This window comes from Myxine glutinosa, chromosome 11 (assembly GCF_964187855.1).
Source record: "Myxine glutinosa chromosome 11, kmMyxGlut1.1, whole genome shotgun sequence".
In the NCBI taxonomy this organism is placed as follows: Eukaryota; Metazoa; Chordata; class Myxini; order Myxiniformes; family Myxinidae; genus Myxine; species Myxine glutinosa.
Window position 1 is genome coordinate 122,615,310 of NC_136271.1, and position 27,410 is coordinate 122,642,719.

Here is a 27,410-nt window from a genome sequence, read left to right on the forward strand (position 1 = left end):
TTGCCAATCACTACCCATCATCTGCCAATCACTACTGCCAATCCCTTGCCAATCGTCAAATTTTGTTTTTCTCTAATTTTGGGTCCAAAACACTAACCTCATCACCCAGTCGACTCACTAATACCTCTCGGTGCGCCAATCCCTGTCCAAAGCCCGGCTTCGTAAAGCCAAGCAATGGATGCTGGTTGTTTTGTGCCAGCGGCTGGATGCGTCCGGCACTCGGTGCAGGGACGGGGGCTTACCCGTGCCGAGATCCCACGCACCACCTCGGCACGGAGCCATCCAATGTCCCGATCTCGACCTGCCGGCACGTCTCAACAAAACGTGGTCGCCATAACGACCCTTCCTATTGGGCTGCCCGCTCCGCCTAGTGGAGCACGGACGCGGCCGTTCAAAGCGAGGCCTGGCACGCACCGAGGGCCCGATTCGGCTATAAGTCGTTCTAAACTCTACCCCGTCTAACGTCGATGCTTCACCTGGATTCTTACACCCCGCAGCCCGTTCCTTGCTCACACATCCAGCCGTTCCCATGCTACCTTTCCTTACACACCCAGGTACACCCATTCCACTCACAGCTTTGGTCACACACCTGACCACCGAACACTTTGGCACACATTCGTTGCTCGCACACCTCACCAATACACCGCTTCGCACCCCCTCCTTGGTCACCTCCTCTGTGACAATCACAGGTGTGCCCTCATTCGCACACCCAACCACGTGCCTCACCACCAACTCCAGCGTGCATTCCCACTCACGCTCTACCATTCCAGGTGTGCATCCTTCTATTCCAGGTGTACATCCTCGCTCACCTGTCACAACTAACTCACGCTCCATGTCACTCTCACTACTTTCACCTCCATTCCTGACAGCGCACTCATCCTTACTCTTGACAGCGCACTCTTTCCCCATGCACCTGTCCGTTACACACCTTTCTCGCGCACACTCTCCTGTTACACCCTCTGTAACACTCACCACAGGTGGACACTTCCTTGCTTCTGACAGCGCACTCTTTCCTCATGCACCTGTCCGTCACACACCTTTCTCGCGCACACTCCTGCGCACACTCTCCCGTCACACCCTCTGTAACACTCACCACACCGCGCTTCCATGTGCTCCCTCGCACACGCGCTACGACCGACTCGTTCTCGCCAGCACCCTCACTCCTTGGCACGCACTTTTTCCTCACACACCCCAGAGTCGGACTTTCTCGCACACCTCCTCTTTCGCACACCAGACCTGTCGCACACTTCACCAACGGCCTCTCACGAACACCCGGGTCTATCTCGACCCCCAAGCTTCTTAAATCCCCTGGCGCATCATACGCACGACCATATTGGTCACCACTTACACCGGGTCCTCTTCCTCTTCGCTTCTCCTCCATCACCTGCGAATCCCTCATCCGGTTAATGAGCACATCATCACGATCCAAACACAGACTTTGGACCAATTCTTTTATCTCCTCTTTTATCTCTTTCTTATCCCCTCTCCGTCGCTTCTTAATTTCGCTCACCCCTTCTTCCACTTCTTCTAATTTTTGCTTCATCCCCTTCATCTCTTCGTGCGCCCCTTTAAGTTCTTCCTCTAACTCCACTTTATTTTTTTCTATGTGCTCCCGCACCTCCCGCTCTTTAACCTCCATTACCTCTACCACCTTGTCCATTTTCCTCGTCAGGTCCTCATGTACCGTCTGACACTCTTTTTTAATTACCCCTACGTCCTTTTTCATCTCCTTCTGTGTCGATTTTAAACCCTCTATTACCGCTGTGTTCTTCTTTACCTGGTCCCCCAACTCCTTTTGTCCCACTGTCAGTTGTTCTACTCCCAGCGTCAACTCCTCTATACCACCTTGCAATTTTACAGTCCCCTTTCTCACCTCTTTCTCCATGCGCTCCTTACAGTGCCTCACCTCCTCGCGCACTCCTCCGACCTCCTCACTCACTCCTCTTCTGATCTCCTCTCCCATCACTTGCATCTCCTGCCCAGATGCCACCCTCATCTGCTCCATTTCCTCCCTGTGAGCATCCAGTTTGGTTTCTACCCCCATTCTGACCCCCTCTATCTGCTGCTCCATTTGTTTAACTTCCCTTTCCGCTTGGTCCCTCATGTCCCTCAATTTGCCTTCCATACTGTTTTCTAACCCCTCTAACCCATTTTTCACTCCCTCTATCTGATTCTCCTGGGCAGCCATTCTATTTTCTACCCCCTCTAACCCCTTTTGCATCCCTTCCATTTGATTCTCTTGAGCGGCCATTCTGTTTTCTACCCCCTCTAACCCCTTTTGCATCCCTTCCATTTGATTCTCTTGAGCGGCCATTCTGTTTTCTACCCCCGTTAACCCATTTTTCACTTCTTTTATCCCGTTGTCTAACCCCTCAAAATTATTGTCTAACTTCTCACTGGTACCCCTCGCTTCGTCCCTCATTACCCCCATTTGGTTTCCCATTACCCCCATTTGGCCCTCCATTCGCCCACTATCAACCCTCATTTGCTCACTCTGAGCATCCATCCGGTTCCCCAATTGGTTACTCTGCAGTTTGAGGGACGCCTGCATTTGCGCCATAAATTGCTCCATGAGGACCTGCATCTGGGCCATCCCTCCCACTTGTGCAGCGGGTGCGACCGCCGTAGCTATGTGCGAGGCGCCATTTCGCGCGTCTGCTACCCCCGCTGTTTCGCTCTCATGTCCCTCATGTCCCTCAATTTGGTCCTGGACCGACCCTGCTTCACTCTCCCCTACCGGACCCCAGCCGTCTTGATCCGCCATAGCGCGACTTGCAAAATTCGAGTTTCGTAAAACGAATCCAAATTTTTTTTTTTTTTTTTTTTGTTATAATTTCGTCGAGCGCAGTAACCGCGGGACCGCGCTCCGAATCGATTCGGTCGAGCGCCGTACGCGCTCCGGCTCGATTTTCCCTCCCAAAATTTGGGCCTAACTAATTTAGTCCCGGGTTCGAATTCCACTCCTCGACACCAATTGTTACAGACGTGGCTTGGATGTTATTTACCGAGCGGTTTTATGGTATGACCACGTCTGCACAAGTTACCCGATTGTGCCCGAACGTTGACTAGTCGCGCGATGCTGGCTCAATAAGAAAAAGAAGACACCCGGCTGGATTACAATAACACAATACGACACCAATGTTTCAATTCTCAAGACCTCCGGAGGAGATTATATTCGTACGGAAAGGTTAGATTACAAGGACGAGAGGTACATCATAGGAAGACAGGCACTTAGACACAATCTTATATTATTCCCAACAGACGACAGATAAACGGGACAAAGCTGACTCACACGGGGGTTGATGGCAGGAAAGCGGTTGTCGATGGCTCCAGGTGCACCTGTGCTCAAAGGTTAGAATCGACCCGGTCCGGTCCAGAGATGCGGGAGGTTTCACAGCGCTCGGAGGGGACGTTCTTTCACAGGCGGGCCTTTCTCTCTCAGCGCTCGCAGGTCCTTCTTTCTCCAGCTCGGGGCGCATCTCTCGTCACATCCGGCGCGTGGCCGCGTATATCCCGCGGGGAGTGACACGCCCTCGGCTCGTTAGCTCCGCCTCGTGGAATCGGCACGTTGCTTCTCATTGGGTGCGTGCGGGGGGTTTACCAGGCTCCGCCCTTGACGAGGAGCTGACAAGGAGCCCCTTCGTGGTAACCCCGTGGAGCGCATGGTCTGGAGCTAATCGAGCCGGTGTGAGGACGCATCCTCCCCCGCTCCGCCGCCATCTCCTCTGTTGTTGTTGTAATTGTTGGGGAAGAAGATGGAAGGAGGTATGGGAAAGGTCCTAAACTCACTACTGATGCCATATAATCACATTCTGGTGCAACGAAGAGTCATAATTAATGGAAACGAGGCCTTAACTGACATAGAATAAGAATAACTAGGAAGATGTCCGAAAGTTGTCTACGTGTGGTGCGGTGGACCTGGGCACGACATTTAATGGGGGAATAAGGGGAAGGTCGGCTCTACTGATTGTTATTTACATGCAATGGGACTAGGGAATGGGGGATTGGGGAAAGTTGGGGAGTATTGGAGAAAATAGGGGAATATTTACAAGCGGATATGGAGGCCAAATTCCATATTCGCAACAATATATACACATGCATACTGTTACGTGCTCCTCCCCAAACCCCCTGGTCACAGTGTACCTCCGAGCCCTGAGAGGAGTCACGGCAGAAAAATGTGTTATTCTGTCTGTCAAAGATCAATGGTGAAGCCACACCAATTGTTACCAACAAGCAAATATTGTATTAAGATCACACAAGAATAACAGTACAACAATAATAGTAATCAAAAGTACAATCAATATATATCCTATGATGGTACCATCACTTTCGCAATATATAACTCGCTGTGCTCCAAGTGAGTGAAACAAGAACATTCCCAATGTCTCTTTCCCGGCTTCAAACCAAAGTTGATTCCGGTTTCAAGCGAAAGTCGATCCGCTCCAGCGATCGTCAAAACGATGTCTAATCGACCAGAATCCCGTTTGGATGACGGTCACAGTCACGCAGCCAAAGCTGCGCAAAGGCGCCCTCAAGGCGACTGGGAAATCCAAAGACGCCCTCCAGGCGACTGGGAAATCACACCCTCGGGTATGGACGTTTCACGGCTCAGTCGGCGAACCGCAGATTTACCTTCAAAATCCATGTTGCACACACACACACACCAGATATGTCTGAATGCGGTGAAAATGGCTGAAGCGAAGCAAAGACCTTGCGCGATGCGCAAAGCGCGCGAGTCAAAATGGCTGATGGCCCGTTCGAGGCGTAACGGCCCGACGATGATTCTCCTCGGAATCCACCGCCAAAAACCTGACACGCAGGTTGATCTGTCACAGCGATAACAACTCTGTCGCAAGAATCCCTTTCCCGGGAAATCCAAAGTTCACTCGTGACTCTCGCTCGTCAATGTCAGCTGACCTCAAAGCAGCTCGGCTTTCTTGTCGAACTCACTCGCTCCGCCTTCTTCTCCCTCCTCTTCCTCTTCGTCGTTGTCCGGTTCCCGATCCGGTTTCCTGTTTCTTTTAAAACATTGACTTTTTTTTTCCTTTTGAAAATAGTAACCTCTATCTCCCTTAAACGACAACAATAATACATGGAATCAAATATATTTACAGTGGATGAAAACCACAACGGAAGTAACGAATCCGTAACAATACATATATACATGCATGCATACATTCATACATGCATACATATATACATGCATACATATATACATGCATACATACACTACTGGTCAAAAGTTTTAGAACACCAATTTTTCCAGTTTTTATTGAAATTTATGCAGTTTAATGTCCAGTGAATAACGTGAAATGGTATAAAGGTAAACAGTAACCGCTCGAGGTTAAAAAAAAAAGTTTAGGTTAGCAAAAATGGGAAAATAATGTAAATTGCAGTTATATTGTAAAAAAAAAAAGGCCTTCAGGGAACAAATAATGGGTTAACAACTTACAGCTGTCTGCAGCAATGTAAGTAAATTAAGCCTTGAAAGTTGATGCAAACAATTCCTACAGGTGTCCCAATCTCTGCTGATTACTTGATTACAAACCCCCTGTCTGTATAAAAGCAGTATTGGAACAGACTTGTTATTACACCCTCTGAAGCATTATTTGGACAATATTGCACTGCAGGAAGTAGTATATTGGAAACTGGAGGAAACTCTGACAGGAAGAGGTCTGGCAGACCCAAAGCTACAACAGAATCAGAAGACAAGTTTCTGAGTCAACAGCTTGCGTGATAGGCGGCTCACAGGACAACAGCTTCAAGCACAGCTTAACACTGGTCGAAGTAAGCAAGTCTCAGTTTCAACTGTGAAGAGAAGACTTCAAGCTGCAGGTTTGACAGGTCGAGTGGCAATAAGAAAGCCATTGCGAAGATGGCAAAATAAGAAAAAGAGGCTTGCCTGGGCCATGAAACACCGCCAGTGGACCACTGAAGACTGGAAGAAGGTCTTATGGACCGATGAATCAAAATTTGAAATCTGTGGTTCATCACGCAGGGTTTTTGTACGCCGTCGAGTAGGCGAAAGGATGGTTTCTCAGTGTGTGACATCAACTGTCAAACATGGAGGAAGAAGCATGATGGTCTGGGGCTCTTTTGCTGAATCCAGAGTCGGCGACTTGCACCGAGTGACTGGCACCCTGAACCAAAAGGGTGACCACAGCATTTAGCAGCGCCATGCAATACCCTCTGGTATATGCCTAGTTGGTCAGGGGTTCATCCTACAGCAAGATAATGACCCTAAACATGCCTCCAGGCTATGTCAAAACTACCTTCGAGGAAAAGAACAAGATGGTCGGCTTCAAATCATGGAAGGGCCAGCACAGTCTCCAGACTTAAACCCCATCGAGCTGGTTTGGGATGAACTGGACAGAAGGGTGAATGCAAAGCAACCTACAAGTGCAACACATTTGTGGGAACTTCTGCAAGTGTTGGGAAGAACTTCCCGAACAATATTTGATTTCCTTTGGAGAAAGAATGCCACGAGTGTGTTCGGCGGTTATATCTGCAAAAGGTGGCTATTTTGCCGAGTCAAAAATATAAATTAAATTTTGTTAATCAAAATGATTCTACGATTTATTTTTTTATCTCCAATTGTTTATTTGTTCTCGGCTTAATTTCAGAGTACACTGAGACATTAAACTGCATAAATTTCCATAAAAACTGGAAAAATTGAGGTGTTCTAAAACTTTTAACCGGTAGTGTACATGCATACATGCATACATATATGCATATATATATATATATATATATATATGCATATATATATATGCATATATATATATATATATATATATATATATATATATATATATATATATATATATATATATATATATATGCATATATGCATATATGCATATATATATATATATATATATATATATATATATATATATATATATATATATATATATATATATATATGTATATATATATATATATGTATATATATATATATATGTATATATATATATATAATCGTTAGATTAAATAAGACGCGGACGTAGCTTCAGGACGTCGATCTTTAATTGTCGACCAAGCTTTCGACCAACAAAGGTCTTCTTCTGAGTCAGCCCCAAGTTCAACGGAAGTGACCCGGAACTTGGGAAGTTCAACGGAACTTGGGGCTGACTCAGAAGAAGACCTTTGTTGGTCGAAAGCTTGGTCGACAATTAAAGATCGACGTCCTGAAGCTACGTCCGCGTCTTATTTAATCTAACGATTATATATTCAATACAAATGAGACGCCCTGCTCGTACTTTGGAGTTTCTACTATTTCTTACAGTTGTATATATATATATATATATATATATATATATATATATATATATATATATATATATATATATATATATATATATACACATATACACACACACACGTATGTATGTACGTACATACTGGCTATCTTGGAAATGTTATGGTAACTTCTTTTCTTTTTTCTTTTTTTCCTGACAAAGTACCGCACTGCGTTCTAATTATTATATTGCTGGTTCGTCCATCGTTGCTTATCCACAGACCACCTATACATCTGTACACCATTATGATATCTGCCACCTAGGGACATACATGGTAGAGGACATTCAGGCTCTCCTCCCCGCCCCGTTCCAGCCTCACTCCGTGGACACTCTTTTAGTTTGACAAAACAAATGTAGCAATGGCGCTACATACAAAAGTCTTATCATGATTCTCCAGTCCGTGGTTAGGATTCTTTTGAGATAATCATGATAGGAACGTGGTATTCCCAGTCACAAAATTGAATAGTTTGGTGTGGCATGTCACCTGTGTTGAGTACTGTACATGCGTGAATCATGAGGTTAAAAAAAAAAGCCATTTCTGGGTTGCGAGCCACTGCTGTAAAGAATGGCACGAAACGCCACTCCTTGCTCACCTCCAAGTTGCAACTCAGGTGTGTGTGTGCGTGTGTAAATGGATGTTAACAACAGGAAGTGAATTGATTATTTTAATGCAGAGTGGAGGCTCTTGGAAGGGCTAGACTACAAAATGGACCAGGACACATCAGCAAATAGACTACCCCAACTCTCCCCTTTACCCCCAACTCTCCCAACCAATTTACTTGCAGGTTAGTGTGTTTGTTCCTTCACTCTCACATGAACCAATATTTTGTATCCAAAAGAAAATTGACATCCAAGCAACAGATTGCAAACATGATCCAAGGTGCATTATCGAAGTTGATCAAATGAGAAGCTTCTCGATTTTTATTTTGTTTTGATGAAGCTTTACAGAAATAATTAAACCTAAATGAACACTAACCCCACCCCATCCTTCCTCCCAACATCATTTTTTTTTCTCATTTAATCTCCAGATGTGGTATTCTTTATATACCTATATCAGCGGTACATATACCGTGTGGATTTGAAGCGCTTGAATGAGTTTGGAACGACGGGAGATGGCGCCAGGCCGGCGAACGTGGCCACGGGCAGCGGGCTCGATGCCATCGCTGCGCCTCCATCAAAACCCAAGCAGGAAAAGAAGGAGGATTGAAATCGAGCTGCGAGCGGACGAGCCGGGCATGCGACGCAAGGCCGGTGGATAGGATTGATCGGCACGCTGAGCTCGCAGTGGATCGGGCAGAAATCCTGGTCGCAAAACCTCTTTGTGGACTCGTCTGTTTGTCTCTTCCCTTTTGCCTTCCACCGTGCCCGGCTGGTTCCTAACTGTCGATCTTGTGCCTCCATTATGCCCTGCTGTGTCGAGGGCATTGTTTTGAGCACGTTTTATCACAAGGTTGTTTTTTTTTTTTTAAGTTTGATGTACATTGAAAATTATCACGTTTTATTTCGTTCCATTAACAGGAAATCGATTTGCTTATTTCATTCAGACCCGAGGCCATCGGGCAGGGTGTGGGGAGAGAGGAGTATGTGATCACATTGCAAGTTCACACTGATCAGGTTGTCAATTCGTGAACCAAGTAGAAATCGACCCTTTGTTCCCGAGGTATCCTTTTATGAGCCTGGTCATATTTCCACAACTACGTTGTTCGATGTGTATAGAAGAGGTGGTGTCAAAACCTATGGGTCGGTTTGAATATTATGTCCTAATCTGATATTTATTTTTCATCGTTTGCTCCATTGGCAAATGGATGGACGCAAAGATGATCAGAATAACTTTGTTTGGTACATGACGTGTCAATAAACCTGTTTCACTGCAATGAACCTGCAAAGGATCTTTTCTTGCTTTTGTTATTGTTCATTTAATTTCCAATTGTCTTCATCACAGGATGTTGTCATTGTTCATTTCATTTCAAATTGTCTTCATCACAGGATGTTGTCATTGTTCATTTAATTTCCAATTGTCTTCATCACAGAATATTATTGTTCATTTAATTACCAATTGTCTTCATCACAGAATGTTGTCATTGTTCATTTAATTTCCAATTGTCTTCATCACAGGATGTTGTCATTGTTCATTTAATTTCCAATTGTCCATCACAGGTTGTCATTGTTCATTTAATTTCCAATTGTCTTCATCACAGAATGTTGTTATTGTTCATTTAATTTCCAATTGTCTTCATCACAGGTTGTCATTGTTCATTTAATTTCCAATTGTCTTCATCACAGAATGTTGTTATTGTTCATTTAATTTCCAATTGTCTTCATCACAGGTTGTCATTCATTTCATTTGCAATTGTCTTCATCACAGAATGTTGTTATTGTTCATTTCATTTCCAATTGTCTTCATCACAGGATGTCATTGTTCATTTCATTTCCAATTGTCTTCATCACAGAATGTTGTTATTGTTCATTTAATTTCCAATTGTCTTCATCACAGGTTGTCATTGTTCATTTAATTTCCAATTGTCTTCATCACAGAATGTTGTTATTGTTCATTTAATTTCCAATTGTCTTCATCACAGGTTGTCATTCATTTCATTTGCAATTGTCTTCATCACAGAATGTTGTCATTGTTCATTTCATTTCCAATTGTCTTCATCACAGAATGTTATTGTTCATTTAATTACCAATTGTCCATCACAGAATGTTGTCATTGTTCATTTCATTTCCAATTGTCTTCATCACAGAATGTTATTGTTCATTTAATTACCAATTGTCCATCACAGAATGTTGTCATTGTTCATTTAATTTCCAATTGTCTTCATCACAGAATGTTATTGTTCATTTAATTACCAATTGTCCATCACAGAATGTTGTCATTGTTCATTTCATTTCCAATTGTCTTCATCACAGGATGTTGGCATTGTTCATGTAATTTATTTTCCTCAAGTTTGCCGTGTATAGAGGAAAGGAATCTGTGAATCCCAGCCGAGTTAACCAGGAGCAATAACACACGTGTTGTCCACCGGCATAGCAACCGTACCAGGAGCCATGACTGGAACGTGTTTTCCAATTGAATGTGAAACCATTTGGCATAGTTTCCTGTTTTTTCACCTTTTGCTTAAACTTGCCTTTGTTCTGTTTCCTGGTCCGTTTACTACAATTAACAATGCTGGAGAAACAACAAAAGGCTCGTAATCGGAGCTCATTGTGCACAAGCCGCAAACAATGACTCATCTCAGCTCAACAATGGCAATTGGCATGAATGAAATCGTCCACATAACTAAATAGGGACACATTAGGTTGCCTGTGCACAATTGATCGAACCCCGCAATATTTGAAGGCTTACTGTATGAGTATATGCAAACATTTTCATGAAAATATCCCTTCTGGCATTCCCTTCTGTTACGTGTCCCTCCCCGATGACCTGGTCTCGGGCTCCGCCCAGGTACCTCCGAACCCTGGGCGGAGCCACGGCAGAAAAATGTTATTTCGTGTCGAAATCAACATGGAAACCACACCAAGAGTTATCCACAAACAAAGAATATATTAAAAAAAAAAAACACACAGGAATAAAGATACAACAATGATAGCAATCCCCCATACAATCAATATCTCAAGATGGTACCATCTTCTCTAGTAACCTAACCCAAACTCACTGTGCTCCCAGTGAATGAAACAGCACACTCCTCAATGTCTCTATAACTCAGAGGGGATCCTGGCGATGAGGCGAGCAAGGAGGTGTAGGCAAGGCATGGGCCCTCACGTGTTCCAAACCAACGCCAACTGGCGGTGGACAGGGAATCCCAAATATGCGATCCAGACGTGCACATTCGCCGTTCAACCAATGAACCGCAGTGCAATTTTCAGACGCCGCTTTAGTGCACACCTATCCCTGGCAAACCACCGGAGGGCGAGAGCAGCGGACGCGGCAAAACCTTTTCCCGCGAACGACGCGCGAGGTTCCAAAATGGCGGACGGCTCTTACTCGAGCCGCAGCCTCTAGGCGAGGATTCTCCGGAATCTCACGCTTGTACCTGACTACGCAGGCTTGTCAATACTCAAGCGATAACCCCGATCGCACGATTCTTTTCACATACTCAAAGTTCCCTCGACGCCGTTCGCTCGACCATGCTCGCAACGGAGCTTCAAGACACGTCTTTTCACCGTCCTCACGCCTTCTTCTTCCTCCTCTCCGTCGTCTTCCGGCTTCGTCTTTTTCATGAGCGCTTTTAACCTTTTAACCACAATAACCATTTCCCTTAAACAACAATAACCATACTACTTAGAACCAACAATAATAATAATAATAATAATAATTAGTGCCGAATCTGTAACACTTCCTTTTATGGACATTTGAAAATTGGAAACTTCCCTGAAAGTTGTTGAATTTGTCTGTTACAGGATTTGTTCATTGTTATGACACTTCCTCTTGTTTGGATGTTTAAGGTAAACAATAGAAGAGCGTGTCTGTCAGGTGTCTGTCTGATCGATGAGCCCACTGTGGTTATGCAACACATCATTGTGAGCGAATGTGGGTTTTTTTTGTTTTTTTAAAACTGAAAATCAGTCGGTTTGTGTCTTCTTTTATTTTATTTTTTAACATGAATCACTCCCAATGATGTAAAATATAGGACGCTGCTTTCGCCTTCAGTCTCATCTGGAAGAGCCCCCTTTTTAATGAGAAGAGTTTATGCAGAATGAATGTAATCATTTTTAAGTACAAAGAAAAATCCATGGTTTAGCATTTGTCAAGTTAAATAAGACCTTTCTTTCAGCTCTGCAATAGTTTGAAAAAGGACTTAGCAGCTGAACCCCTGACTCGTGTGGGGAACCCAAGTTCAAACCCTATATACCATACCATGCGCATGCTTGTCCATTGTCTCAATGTCTATCCTCTATCATTTTTCTTTACAAGCTCCACAATTAGCTTTGGATTGGTGGAATAAAACAAATTTTAAAAGTTGCAGTCACTGAGCGTACGGTGCCAGCCAAGAAGCCAGGCGATAGACTTCGACGAGGGTGGCAGCTGCCAGTGCAAACAGGCCGGCCATCAGCCCGACAGCCTGCAGCGTGTGACCGGCGCTGTTTACCACACGGGATCTCCAGCTGGATGTTTGTACAAATTTCACACAATTCGCTTTTCCACACCTTCGATCGTCGCAGCAATCGCTAGAACAGCAGGCCCCATCTGAATTGGGCTTGGGCTGTGGTGGAGGACAGAAAGATGGACAAATGGATACATTTCCAAAGGAAAAATTTAGTCTTGTAATCTCGTCCTTATTCGTGTTTAGTTTACGAATAGCTTCCCATGTATATCTTCAGGTAAGGAGTCATAACGTACAGGAGGAGAATAGTTGACACCTCATGTAACAGTAAGGTGTCTGTCTCTTCACTGATTAGTCTCGCCCCCTGAAGAGGTTGCGAGACTATTTGGTGTGTATATGCGATATATATTCGTTTAAATATTTTTGTTTCTTTGCAATTGCTTGTCTAAGAAAGAAGAACCACCTTTAGAGGCCATTTTTCCCTGCACAGCAGGGGTTGGCCTTTATGGGGCACCGTGGTCCCCTTTTTGAAGCAATGTTTTATGGCCGGATGCTCTTCCTGCCACCAACCCTGTTAGTCGCCTCTTGCGACACACAGGGAATTACCAGTGAACTGGTACTCAATTTGCCGACCTCGGAAAGATGACAGGCTGAGTCAACCCCCCTGGTGTTAATTCAGCGATCAACCGGGATTCAAACCCAGGATCCTAAGATCCCAAGCCGGCACCCTAACCGCGAAGCCAACACCAGGCTTGTCTGATCAATGTCAAACTTTAAACACAGGTGGGACTTTCGATAGAGAATATTTTATTGATAACTCTGATGGGATCGGACACATAGTATGGGCAGCCATATTGGATTAATGTAAAAAAAATTAGACATCTCCAAAACCACTCAGCGAAAAAGAAAAAAAATTAAACATGCCATATATCATCTTGTAGTTTATTCGGAAAGAGAAAATTTACTCAGAGTATTTGAAAAACAGGTGGAGGATATTGGATCACCGACTGAAAGCAATGGGCTGCGAGTTGGTTTGTAGTTGACGGTGTAAGCAGCAAGGTTTTGCCTTCATGAATCGTGTGTTAAAGTACGTTCCTCGTGAATTTATTTGGATGTACCACGGAGTAAACATATGTGAGCAGGTTGGTGTTTTTGTTTAGATATCCCCATATGGCACTGTCGACAACTTCTGTGCTGCTGCTGATTGGAAATAGACTGAATGGACATTAATTGGCTATGTATGAATCTATTTACTTGGTTGTAAAGTTAATAACCGATTTACTTGGTTGGAAGGTTAATAATCCATTTACTTGGTTGGATAGTTAATAAACCATTTACTTGGTTGGATAGTTAATAAACCATTTACTCGGTTGGAAAGTTATTAACCGATTTACTTGGTTGTAAAGTTAATAATCTACTTACTTGGTTGTAAAGTTAATAACCTACTTACTTGGTTGGAAGGTTAATAAACCATTTACTTGGTTGGAAAGTTATTAACCGATTTAGTTGGTTGTAAAGTTAATAATCTACTTACTTGGTTGGAAGGTTAATAAACCATTTACTTGGTTGGAAAGTTATTAACCGATTTACTTGGTTGTAAAGTTAATAATCTACTTACTTGGTTGGAAGGTTAATAAACCATTTACTTGGTTGGAAAGTTATTAACCGATTTACTTGGTTGTAAAGTTAATAATCTACTTACTTGGTTGTAAAGTTAATAACCTACTTACTTGGTTGGAAGGTTAATAAACCATTTACTTGGTTGGAAAGTTATTAACCGATTTAGTTGGTTGTAAAGTTGTTAATCCATTTACTTGGTTGGAAAGTTAATAATCTACTTACTTGGTTAGAAAGCTAATAACCGATTTACTTGGTTGAAAAGTTAATAATCTACTTACTTGGTTAGAAAGTTAATAACCGATTTACTTGGTTGAAAAGTTCATAATCTATTTACTTGGTTTGAAATCTAAGAATCAATTTACTTGGAACAAACATTTGTGTTTCGATCATAAAGATGCCCGTTTTAAAAGCCATTCTTTTCGGGATTGTGGAAGAAGTGGGAATAGGAGATTAATGCAGTGATTCCAATGGAAACATTTATTATTGCAACATGGCTGGAACCCTTTATACACAGGACGCGGAAGGAGCACACAAAAGGAACGAAATATCTACGATCACAAAGCGATTGGCAAGAGTAAGCATTACCGGCGCCCCCGATCCAATGATGGCAGATATTGTTTTGGAACGCTGTATGAACTTGGCCTTCAACATTTATTTAGAGAGAGAGTGTAAATTAAGAAAATGTGTCCCCATCTACAATCTGTCTTTAAAACTCAACATCATGAGAATCGGAGGAAAGTTATTCAAGTTATAATCATAAAGATGTTTTGTTAATCAAGTCACAATCTGAAAAAATAAATAAATAAATAAAATCACGCATACTTTTTATCCCCATTATTGATGCAAAATTTCATTCTGAAAGTCCCAGATCGATCCAAGATGCAGCTCAGACATTGGCAGAAAAAAAAAGGAGAGAAAACCCTAAATGGTAGTTTAGTACTCGGGATCTAAAACTCTGGGGTACCATTAAAAACTGGGGGGCACTAATTACTAATTGTAGAAACAAACGCTACAACAGGGACAATCCTATCCCTATCCCTTATCACCTAGGGGGAGGATTATATGTAGTCACACTTCTTGAAGCAATAGGAAAAATATATAAAGGTACATAGAAGGGGCACACAAACAACAACAACCCCAGCCACGCCAATGACGCGTTATAAAACATCCCCTTTAGGCCTCAAGCTGACACCGTGTATCGTTCAATCCCGTTCCGAGGTCAGAGAGACTAAAAAATAATCTGGTAATCTGAGTACGTGCCGAGTTGTAGCACATACAAAAAGTTTAACGAACAGATCCTGCCAGTTGGAAAGTTTTCCACGCGATTATGTCGCACTACTTTGTCTTGCATCGAAGGCACTAATTTTGAATCTAGGCCTATCAGATCACTTGCTTGGGTCACATGACATACAAAATGGTGGCGCCCATGTCGCGCTGAATGTTTAGTCATGGCCTCGGGAAAATCGCGTTTAAAGTGCTTCATGCACTTTGAACACGTCGTGAATAATAATAATAATAATAATAATTATACATTTATTTTGTATAGCGCTTTTCAAGAAACCCAGACGCTTTAACATGGTACATGAAACAAAAACAAAGGAGACAAAAATACATAATTAAAAAACCAAACAGAAAGGAAGGAGAAGGAGAAGAGACGATCAGGGGTTGAATGCGGTGTTGAAAAGGTGGGTCTTGAGTGATGATTTGAATGTGGTGAGTGAGGAGGAGTCTCTGATGGTTTGCGGTAGTGAGTTCCAGAATGACATAACTTCGCCGTTTACGCCTCTTAGATGGAGTAAATATCGTGAATGCCTGCACTTGGACGGTGAGTGTCACAATCTTGCCAACAGACACCAGCATCATCTGCTCAACGTCGAGTTCACCAACACCTCCACGAGTCTATGATACACTTCCACGAGTCTAGGATCTACCTCCACGAGTCTACGATACACCTCCACGAGTCTACGATACACCTCCACGAGTCTACGATACACCTCCACGAGTCTAGGATCTACCTCCACGAGTCTAGGATCTACCTCCACGAGTCTAGGATCTACCTCCACGAGTCTAGGATCTACCTCCACGAGTCTAGGATCTACCTCCACGGGTCTAGGATCTACTTCCACGAGTCTAGGATCTACCTCCACGAGTCTAGGATCTACCTCCACGAGTCTAGGATCTACCTCCACGAGTCTAGGATCTACCTCCACGGGTCTAGGATCTACTTCCACGAGTCTAGGATCTACCTCCACGGGTCTAGGATCTACCTTCACGGGTCTAGGATCTACCTCCACGGGTCTAGGATCTACCTCCACGGGTCTAGGATCTACTTCCACGAGTCTAGGATCTACCTCCACGAGTCTAGGATCTACCTCCACGAGTCTAGGATCTACCTACACTGCTAATTATACCCCAAGTTATTGTGCAGGGTGGGACGAAACGAGCTCTGTTGTACAATGTCTGCATCGGTGGGTGATATTGGATATGCGTCCGCCTGCGTTCGATGTCAACCCACTGTTTACGTTTGATCTCGGTTAAAGGTCACATGACAGAGGTAAAACCTCAGATGTTTCAAACTCGAGTTATGATCTGCAAAAATATTTTCAAAGGGCACAAGTCCTGTTACACCCAAAAATTTAATCTGTCCATCTTTGCACAGCAGGCCATTGTGGTGTCAAATTTGGTTGTTGTTGTATCACTTCGGACAGTTCTCTCGAACAAGCCCATGACACAAAGACAGCGGATCGATCTCCCAAAAACGACCCAGAGATCCCCCACATCGAGGATGGTGTGACCCACCTTCACGAAGTCAGGGCCACGTCAGAATTGGAGAAAGAGAGAAACAGGGACAAGAGGGAAAGGGACGGTCCATGGGGACCAATCGGCACTCTGACCCTAATAAAGCGCTGACCTGACGAATCCGGGCAGCAGGACAGAATGGGGAAGATTTTGCCCCAGAATTGCATTGGGGGGAGGAGGGGGAAGGGTTCGACCACCATGAAGAAGCACCCGCGATATTGACTGTCAAGTTTGATTGAAATCCCTTCTCTCGTCCACAAGTTGTGGTAACCAAGATTTTAAATTAAAGATCACATGACCATGGTCCCTTTGACCTTTTCAACCCAAAATCGAACCAGTTCATCTTTGCATTACAGTTCATACCAATTTTGTTATCATACCAATTATTACAGTTCATACCAATAAGCCAATCCCATCAGCGGTTATTCTGGAAACGAAAGTCTGGTACGGACCGACAACCGGACGGACAACCGTCCTGCGGAGGCATAAAAACGTGCACTGTATACTAATTTTAATAATAAAATACTCACGATCACCTTGCTGTTCTACCTGAGCTAAATAATTGCCGATTAATTCTACCTGAGATTTTTCAAGTATATTGCTTGATCTTGTGCGTTATTCTGTCTGTTTGTCTGTCTGTCTGTCAGTCAGGCACCTACAGGTCACAATTTTCAACCGATCTTCACGAAATTTCACCAAATGGTAGAGTTGATCATAAACAAGAAGCTTATTGTTTTTGGGATCAAATGGTCAATAGGTCAACATAGGCCAAAGTTCACCAACTTTGTCGAATTTCTAAAATCCTCAATTTTCATCCGATTGCCTTGCAATTTTAAGAAGATTTGTGCTACTTGAGCCCGTGGACATTCAGAATTTTCGCGTACATCGAAGCCTGTATCTTTGCGTATTGACACGACGGTGAATAAACTATCATGCGATTTACTTCAGGTGTGTGGCTTATTATTATCTATGGATTGATACTTATTGTATCAATGGATTATCATGTTTTCATCGGATTCATCGGATTCATACCGCCGACCATAATACCAAGCTTCCCTACTCTACATTCACTATGCTATCCCTGGTCATCATGCGTTCCCCATATGCATCTGGAGGCATTTTTAGTGTCGCCCCCTTCATCCGTTGTTTTCCAGACAACCACGAAACGTCGTCAATAAGCAGTATCCCTTCCATATGCCAAGCTTACCCATTTTCGAGAGGAGATCTCCGATGGTTTCGGAAATATTTTGGGTTAATTTTGGAGAAATTCATTGAATTTTACAGTAGGTACGTACAACAAAAGTACATTTTTTACATTTCGGCTGTATGATGCGTGCGTAAGTAAGAGCCTTCAAAACTGACAGGGCCACAGAACCATGGGAGGTCTGTGTCGAGCATAAATTCCTAGGCTGAATTATATGTACTGACGGAGATACCACGCCGCAAAGTCGGCAGCGGAACTAAAAATCCTCCTTTTTGACTCTACATGACCGAGTTTGACGTGGTCGTTCACGGAAACTGGCATGATTTCAGAGTTAAACTTTTAACACAAGGTCAGGCATGTTATATACAATTTAAAAAATGCATATAAATCGTAGTCCCACGAGTTTGGAACGAAAGTCATTTTTTTGGCACTATTTCAGGCCTCAGCTTGAGGCCTACTTTTGTATACATCGCCAAGGTTCATGAAAAAAAGCTAGAAAACAAAACGGATCAGGACACATCACAAAAGGAACAACAGGAAAAGTGCGAAATGCTAACAGCAGGATGAAGGAGAAAATATACAGAGATTGGCAAACAATATGGGGGGGGGGGGGGGAGGGGGCGGAAGGGTGAGGGGGGAGTGGACAAAGCATGGAAAAGGCAGAGGGTGCACGACCAGAAAGGAGGCGGAAGAATACTGAGAATATGCGGGAATAGCGTTTTACTCTTTCGCATGTTTTGCTTCATTTTAAATCTTCATCGACACACGGATGTGCAATATGTTTATGAAGTGCAACATATGCTGAGTTTCTTTGATTAAACCCGTGAGAGAAGAGACGGTACGCACACCTCGTTAAAAAAAAAATATGCGAGACCTTTGGCAGTCTCACCTAATTGGTGATGACACAGAATCAAATAGAAATGGAAGGGAATCACAAAGGGGCGAGTATGGAGAACACGGTACTCGATGGAGATGAGTTAAGGAAAGTGGTGCTGGATAGGCCTTTCTGCTTCGCTCACAGATGGCATTAGTGTGTATCGTGGGGGTGAACGAATGAGTGTTGGATGAAAATGAAAAACACGAGGATTTATCAAATAAGGCAGTGCAATATGTTTTCCCCACCCCGGTATTATTGAGTGAGAGAATGGTATTATTCTCTGACAACATTCGCACGATAAAAGATGCATAGGACGTACCATGAGCAAGCCGGAGACCTTGCCTTGAGCCAAGGGCGGAGCGATCGAGACACGGCAAAACAGGCCATCAGGAACGGGCCTTCCTTTCATATAATGCTTCCCCACTTCATAGATGTCAACATCAACCATTTTCCCCATCAGCTCTGCCTGATGAGGAACCAGGACCTAAAAATGCAGGGGGTGAGTTGGGGAGGGGGAAGGCGAAGGCAACGATTTCAACATGACCAATGCTAGCAATTCATTGGTTTTCATTTGATCTTGCACCAAATAACTATTATTCATTGACCCTCGTCTCATCACCCAAGTACATACAACCCTCACTTGTTGACCTTCCTAAGTGAAGGCTTCCTTGCTCATACCCACTCAAGTGCACCTTATTCTTCCACCAGCGATGTTCTAGGAGCTGGCAAGATAGAAAAGAGGCTTGTAGGAACACGAGAGGGATGGGAATCTCTGGGGAGAGGAACTTATCTCGAAAACAAACTTTTTCAAATTTCCCACCATCTGACAAGAGAGCTCAAATATTAGATTCCTCATGTTGAATGGGGAAGGTGTTTGGTGGAAACTAACAAACTAACTTGAACCCCGCTCAGCACAGAGTGTTGGGTCTGCCGAAGCAGATTATTTAGCTGGGATTACAATCCTGGATGGGTTGCCACTTTAACACAGGTAGTCAGGTCAGGTACTTGTAATTGGTTCAGGGTACCGGTGATAGGTCACATAGCCTTCGCGAAGGACACTGGGATCTTTAACCTCTGTCAATTATTGTTGGCAGATGGGACACCGTAGGGGGTTGGGTTGGGGGGGGGGGGGGGCAACGTTTTTTTTTTTGTAAAGTTGAATCTGAGGGGCAGGAAAGTAACATGATAGAGGGAAGAAAGATAACATGGAGGTAATAAGGTGTAAATTAATGAATATTGTTACGTTTGTGGGGGTAGGAGATGAAATACCTGAGGAAAGTCAGAATCATATAAATTAGCATGCTCCGAGTGTTGCGAAGAAGAAGAAGCCATCTCGATGTATCTCAGTCGGGTCAAATGTTCGGTTAAGTGTTTAGGTGTCTCCACACGGAGTGGAGTTGAGCTATCTAGGTGGGGTCTAGTAAGGTTAAATTCCCCTATACGTGCTTGCCTCCCTGTGATTTTTCCCTAATGTTCTTATAAAACTCAACCGGCCAGACGATGGGCTCTATAAGCCAACCGGGCCGACAGAAACAGCATTTTTACTGATCGGCAAGGCAACCCTGTCATCCGAACATTGCCGAACAGAGACTAGGCTCCACCCCAATGACGCATGGCGAAAAAGCCACACCCCGGCCTTTGTGATTGGTGGGGGCGTGATGGGGTGATGGGCAAGGCTCAGGCGATTCGTAGAGAGAAAAGCCATCGTCGAACATTCGAGAGATAGGAGATTAAAAAGAAGCCGCCTTGCCATCTTGTGCTCTTCTGATCCTGGGATTCATAGTGGACAGTCGTGTTTGCCGCTCTCTCCTTTGTTCTGTCCGGGTCGAGGGCGGTGGTGCATCTTTGGCTCGTGTGCGCTTGTGGGGAAGAGACTGAACAAGATAGGTTCGGCGCAGTCGGCATCGCGAGAAGTACCTCACGTTGGGATGTCGAGGAGCGCGACTCCGCGCCATTTTTGTGCACTTCCCACACGGTGGTTTGGAGGCGACGAATGTCTACAAGCCCTTGGTTGAACTGCAGAGCCGAGTGCCGGCCAATTACCAAACCATTTTATTTTCTTTTATTTCTCCCTGTGTCTGTAATTGAGTCCGTATGGAGGGTCCCTCACCTTAGCCTGTTACTATTAGTTTTTACCTCAACATTTTTATTGTCTTTGCATTTATTTTCATTAAATCATGATTTGTTGATTTTCAATTTCTTGTCCTGTTCGTTTCTTTGTTCTGTGGGTTTCGGATTAACCCCGTGTGTTCCTGATCAGATAAGGCTTCGGGCCTTTCCCGCACGCGCCAAAGACAATCCCGCCAAGGTTCGAAGTACGCCTCAGAGTTAAAGCTCATTTCGGTCATCCGTCACCCAGGGGTCTTAATCCCGGGGACACAACAATATATTAACTTATATGTGAGAGACCTTGTCTTGGTAGTTAATGGGGGTATGAAAGACCAAGGGTACAGATGGAAGATGCCAACAATCGTTTTGCACTGCCACATTTAAACTCTGGAGGGAAGAGTGGGAATGCACCACTTCAGGAATGTGGTTCCACAAGCCGGAGAAAGGAACAAAGCATTTCAAGTGAGCAGTATGATGTCTGGAGGTGTTATTTAAAAAAAAAATTTGTGTACAAGATCGAGGCTCGTGTAAGGGCGAACATTGATCACAAAAAGACAAACTGACACATAAAACATATGATAAAGGGAGCGGGAGACAAGATGGAGGGCAGGGACATCAGGAGATCTGTGGGAGGGAGAGGGCTTGGGGGGAGGAGGCATGGGAAGGGGGGAGCGGGGGCGTGTGGGGTGTGGGAGAGGTAAATAACACATGGACACTGCTAGGTGTCCTAGTGTTTGTGTAACAAGAAGGGGGTGACTGAAAGACCAAGGGGACGAATTGGAGGGTGCCACAAATTGAGTAAATTGGAGATGTGATGAGATGAGATTCTTTACAAATCTCTTAACACTGTGTGAGTGCGGCAGGGCATCTCAACCCCCTTTTGCATGTTACTAACCATGTCCAAAGCCCGGTCACACGAATGGAGGGTTAAATGGTGTATTGGTATAGTGTGAGACGAATGCTTCTATGCCTAAGATTTGTCACAGAACGTATTGTTTATAATAGATGACTATGGGATATTTGTTGGGACGGGCGGGATGACTTATAGGTATGCACACTCACCTCTAAGCTATATTTGAGTGTCGACCTTCCTGAGCCAAGGGGTTGGGGAGGCTGAGTTTGAATCTCGCTATAAAATACAAATTGCCATCCCGGTTTCACAATCAGGGTGATTCATTAGTATGTGTGTCCCTCGGATGAACGTTAAATCGGGCATCCTGTCTGCCTGCATTAATGGGTGGATCCCACGATGTTCTTAGTGAAGAGTTAGTGAGCTATCGTCGGGCCCATAAACAAGTTCTAAATTCCTGTCCTGACTACTGTTGGGAAGGAAATGGCAAACCACCCAGTATAATTATTACCAAGAAACTCCTTTGGCTACATGACACGATAAAAGAGTATGGTCCATCAAAATCAGAATGTTTGTTGAGGTGAGATGTTTATTCTAAAAGTTGAGTAGAGAAGGCATCAAGTTATAATGTTGAAGCTGGTCTCCCTTTTTTGTATACAAAGTCAAGGCTCGTGGAAATACTATAACACAGGATGTATCAGCAGGGCCCAGGGACAAAATATATGGGGATGGCCAAATAAAGGATGCAGGTAAAAATTAGGGTAAGAGGATGACGCAGGGGATGCATAAGATGGATACAGAAGCAAACTCTCAGAAAGGAAAAATTGAATATTTGGAAGGTTGTAAGCTTGGAGATGGGGAGGGGAAGGGGGGTTACGTGTGGGTAGAAAAGATCATGGTTTTGGATTGGGGACAATCGGAGGTGGTGGTGAACAGCTGTCTTGAAGACCTGAAGTAGTGGGGCAGATATGTGAAAAAGATGTTCATTTCCGGCAGAAAGTGTGAAATTTCGCATACAGGGGTATTTTGGGGCGCTGATTTCAAAAATTGGCGGATCCAAGAGATCTAACCAATGGACCGGCCGCCATCTTGAATTACAATAAGGCCGCCAAGACGAAATGTTGAAATTCCCTATCTTGGGTTCTAAATGACCTGTGGCGCTGAAATTTGGTACACAAGGGTATGTTGACATGCTGAGTTCAATAATGCAATAATTTGAAATATCTGACAAACGGTATGGCCGCCATTTTAAATTCCAATATGGCCGCCAAGACAAACATCGATGTTTTCATTGCTTTAATAGCACAGTGTACGGTAATGTCATAATGTTAAATCATTTGAGCATTATTATGATAACTGGAAAATTGTTGCATCTCAAATCTACTGATGGGTTTGTAATTTTGTCGAAGGCAGTAGAAATTTGGGAAATTCAGCGCCCCAAAATACCCCTGTATGTGAAATTTAACACTTTCTGCCGGAACTGAACATTCACATGACATTCCAATAATTTATTTTTTAAATGTTTTTTCTCTTTCAGATCCAATGTCGAAATCAAAGAATACATCGTCAACAATTCCAATGCCAACAGACTGGAACATTTGCGCTCTTTGCCAGAAACGTTCTGAAAATGAACCACTAAGAGATGCACGTAAGGGCAGCAATCAGTCGTGTCTAGACGTCTACGAGAATCTTGCTCAAAATCTCAAGGCATTGAATGATTTAGGTGCCTTGCCTTGCGGGATAAACATTTCCCGACTAGATGATGGTTGCGGTATTGCAGAAACCCTAGCTGCGCATGCTGCCAAATGGCACAAAAACTGTTATGTGCAGTGCAGCAGCTCTCGTGTGGCCAGGGCTGAATCAAGGGAAAGAAAGCAAAGTTCAGACCTTAAACTTGGTGAAAAAACTTACTCGCCTGTTAAGAAAAGACTCAGAACAAGTTTCAAATCTCCATCCGTTGAACAGAGTACTGCTAGCACATGTTTCTTTTGTGATAGCATTATCAGTAATGAAGAAATAGTCCACAGAGCGGCAACAAAAAATGTAGATTCCAATGTTCGATTGATGGCAACAGAATTGAGGGATACAAAACTCCTGGCTAGATTGTCTGCAGGTGATATGACGGCATCAGATGCTGTTTATCACAAGAAGTGCATGACTGTTCTCCACACTCGATACAGATCATTTGTAAGAAAGAATGAGGAAGCCAGTTCAAGTGAAAATATGCCACCAGAATCAGTAGCTTTGGCCGAATTGATAGCCTATTTGGAAGAAATGAAGTGTACAGATGACAGTTACACTTTCAAGTTAGCCGATCTCACAAAGCTTTATACAGAACGTCTGGCACAACTGGGAGGTGATATCTCAAAGAGGATTAATTCAACTCACCTTAAGGACAAGCTTCTCAGACACCTTCCGCAACTTGAGGCACATAAGAGCAACCATGAAGTGGCACTGTCATTCAAAGAGGACATTGGTGAAGCTTTATTGCATGCTTGTAGACAAAGCTCTGACAACGACGCGGTCATTCTCATGAGAGCTGCCCAGATTGTGCGCAAAGATATTTTGCAAAAGCAATACCAATTCAATGGATCCCTAGTTAACGAATCATATAACAACTCACCACCATCATTGGCAGCGTTGATGGAAATGATTCTTGCTGGTACAAACATACAAAAACAAAACGCAAACAACAAGGGAGGCGTCTCTGTGCAATCCTTAACTCAACTTGTAACATTCAACACTATGAAACGAGGAAGGTTGGAAACTACAGCAGTACGTCACAATTTGAAACGTGAAGCATCACTGCCACTTTACCTGGGTCTTCTCATTCATAGCAAAACAAGGAAACGGGATCTCGTTGACGTTCTTTTTCAACATGGTTTGTGTGTTTCCTATGATCGCATACTGGAGGTATCCACAGATGAGGCCAACAGAGTCATAGAAATATACAAACATGACGGCGTTGTGTGTCCAACAAAATTGCGAAGTGGAATATTCACAACAGGCAACCTAGACAACATAGATCACAACCCATCATCAGCATCAGCACAAAGTTCATTTCATGGAACCGCGTTATCACTGACACAACATGTTTCACATGACAAAAGTGGCAGCATTCGAAATCATGAGAATGTCACTGAGAATGAGAACAAACAGCGCTCCAAAACCATAGCCGCCCTTCCTGCATCTTAGAGTGATGTGCCTCCTGAAACATTTCCAACTAATAATCCCATTCCAAGAAAACCAAAAGGTCCATCCACCCCAAGTGTGTCCTCCGGAATACAGGACAAAGAAAGTCAGTGGCTTTCGTTTGTACAAAGTCTGCAGGAGAAGGAAGGTCTTGAGTGTGAAGATAATATCTCCTGGTCAGCATATATGGCAAATCTGCAGGTTGAAGTTCCTCAGCCTCCTGCAATTACAGGACTGCTACCTCTGTTCCGCGAGAGTGCTCACACATTGGCAATGGTGAAGCATGGAATGAATTTAATCAAGCAGGCGACAGAACTAGTAAACCCCGGACAAGTTCCAGTTCTGACCGTTGATCAACCACTCTATGCAATTGCAAAGAAGATTCAATGGACTTGGCCAGGTATATATGGTGAAGACAAGTTTGTTGTGATGATGGGAGGACTTCATGTAGAGATGGCCTTGTTGAAAGCGATCGGCAGCTTCCTGGAGGGGAGTGGCTGGGCAAGTGTAATGACCAGTGCTGGTGTAACAACAGAGGGAAGAGCAGATAGTCTTCACAAAGGTTCGCAAATATCGAGGTCACAATGGGCACACCAAGTCACAGTAGCGGCGTTGTACGCTCTGCAGCGAAAGGCATACGATGACTACCGGAAAACATGTGAAACTGAAGATTTACAATCATTTGATCTTTGGAGCAAGAAGATGGCTACAAAGTACCCCCAGTTTTGCTACTGGAATAAAGTCCTGCAGTTGGAGTGTCTTCTCTTGGCATTCATAAGATCACAACGGGAAGCCAACTACACGCTCTATGTGGAGACTCTCACGGCGATCATTCCGTGGATGTTTGCCATGGACCATTACCATTACGCCAGATGGTTGACAGTGCATGTAACAGACCTTCAGGAACTTTCAAACGATTCCATGGATATCCATCGTGAATTTGTCAAGGGGAACTTTGTCACTCAGAAGTCATCACACAAGTTCTCTGCTATGGCACACGATCAGATACACGAACAGCAGAACGCTTATGTGAAAGGTGATGGTGGAGTCATTGGAATTACTGAGAATGAAGGGGCTCTTCGCCGGTGGATGGTAGCTGGTGCAGAAATAGCCAGAATCCTGAATGAGTTTGAGGACCAGTTTCAAAGACAGAGGCAAACTGATGTCTGCCACCACGAACAATTGCCTAGTGTCCAGAAATCCTTTGCATCAGATCTCAATAATGCAATCAGTTCCTTTGAAAAACTTGGAAACCCGTTTGCGGAAGACAGTAATGACTTGTATGTGCTTGACACAAAGGTCATCATGCCTGATGAAGTGATAGCCGCAGTGCGATCCATGGAGGACACTGGCAAAACACAATTTGACGGATTTGTGGGGCAGCGAATCAAGGATCCTTCTGACAATTTCTATGATAGCATTTCAAAGAACAATCTGCCACTGTTGAAATCGAAGCCCAAGAAAACACCTGGAAAGTCTGAGGCGAAGATTACACGTATGAAAAGTAATGTGGAGCTCTTCTCACGAATGTACATTTCTTGCCAAACTAGAGATGGTGATCTTAACACATTTTATGAATATGAGTGTCATGGGTGGCCACCTGCATTGGCTGAAGGTATCAATACAATGCGGCCACCAACCGGCAAGGCTGATCTTTTGCCCTGTTTGGAAGCTTTAGCACAACGTCCTCGTGATGCGCCCAAAGGAGAAGTTCGTATTTTCGATGGGGCTGCCTTAGTCCATCATTTGGAGCCTAAGAAGTGCAACAGTGTGATCAGGACATTTGGTGACTATGCACAGAAACAGGTCCTTCCGTACATTGCCCGAAAGTTAAATGAGGGGACTGTGATGCGTGTTGATGTGGTGTGGGACACCTACAGAACGGACAGTCTCAAAGAAGGCACCAGGCTTGGTCGTGGCACTGGCATACCACTCCATGTGACTGAACAGACATCCGTGCCACGAAACTGGAGCAGCTTCCTTCGTGTAGATTCCAACAAAAAGACATTATTCAGTTTCCTTGCTGATTCCCTGCAAACGATGCCTATTCCAAAGGGAAAAACACTTCTTACAACCTTAGAAGAAGAGGTTAAATCAAAGCCCCCTTCTGATGTTTCTCAAATTCAACCATGTACGCATGAAGAGGCTGATTCACGAATGATGCTACATGCTTGGCATGCATATCAGCAGGGGTACAGAAGTATCGTCATTCATGCAACAGACACGGATGTGGTTGTGTTGGCTATCGCAATGGCAAGCATTATGGACGGTTGTGCAATGTGGTTGGCATTTGGACATGGAAACTATTTCAGGCACATTGCTGCTCACACTATTGCGACTCACATTGGCCCTGAACGCTCATGGGGGCTTCTATTCCTGCATACTGTTTCCGGATGCGATACTGTTTCTGCCA

General features: G+C 43.9%; 2 protein-coding genes across 6 annotated transcripts in view; one reads left to right on the top strand and one right to left on the bottom strand.

The window, feature by feature from the left end:
• The window catches only part of CLPTM1 (CLPTM1 regulator of GABA type A receptor forward trafficking), a 47,988-nt gene extending 38,813 nt beyond the window's left edge, over positions 1–9,175 (top strand). Inside the window, exons 14-15 of one of the 2 annotated variants that reach the window (XR_013625044.1) lie at positions 8,330–8,751; positions 8,846–9,175. Coding sequence is in view for 1 of the 2 variants with exons in the window: in XM_068131115.2 (XP_067987216.2) it covers positions 8,330–8,508 (179 nt within the window). In the remaining variant the exon portion in view is untranslated. Of the gene's footprint in view, positions 1–8,329 lie in introns of both variants that reach the window. The other variant, XM_068131115.2, reaches the window with a different exon arrangement.
• Positions 9,176–11,940: 2,765 nt separating this feature from the next.
• Positions 11,941–27,410, bottom strand: part of CDKAL1 (CDKAL1 threonylcarbamoyladenosine tRNA methylthiotransferase) — a 612,415-nt gene continuing 596,945 nt past the window's right edge. For all 4 annotated transcript variants that reach the window (XM_078787090.1, XM_078787091.1, XM_068131113.2 and 1 more), the window contains 2 exons: positions 19,166–19,330; positions 11,941–12,505 (listed from right to left, as the gene is read on the bottom strand). In XM_078787090.1, the coding sequence (XP_078643216.1) occupies positions 12,269–12,505; positions 19,166–19,330 (402 nt within the window). In that variant the 3' untranslated portion in view covers positions 11,941–12,268. The remainder of the gene's footprint in view (positions 12,506–19,165; positions 19,331–27,410) is intronic.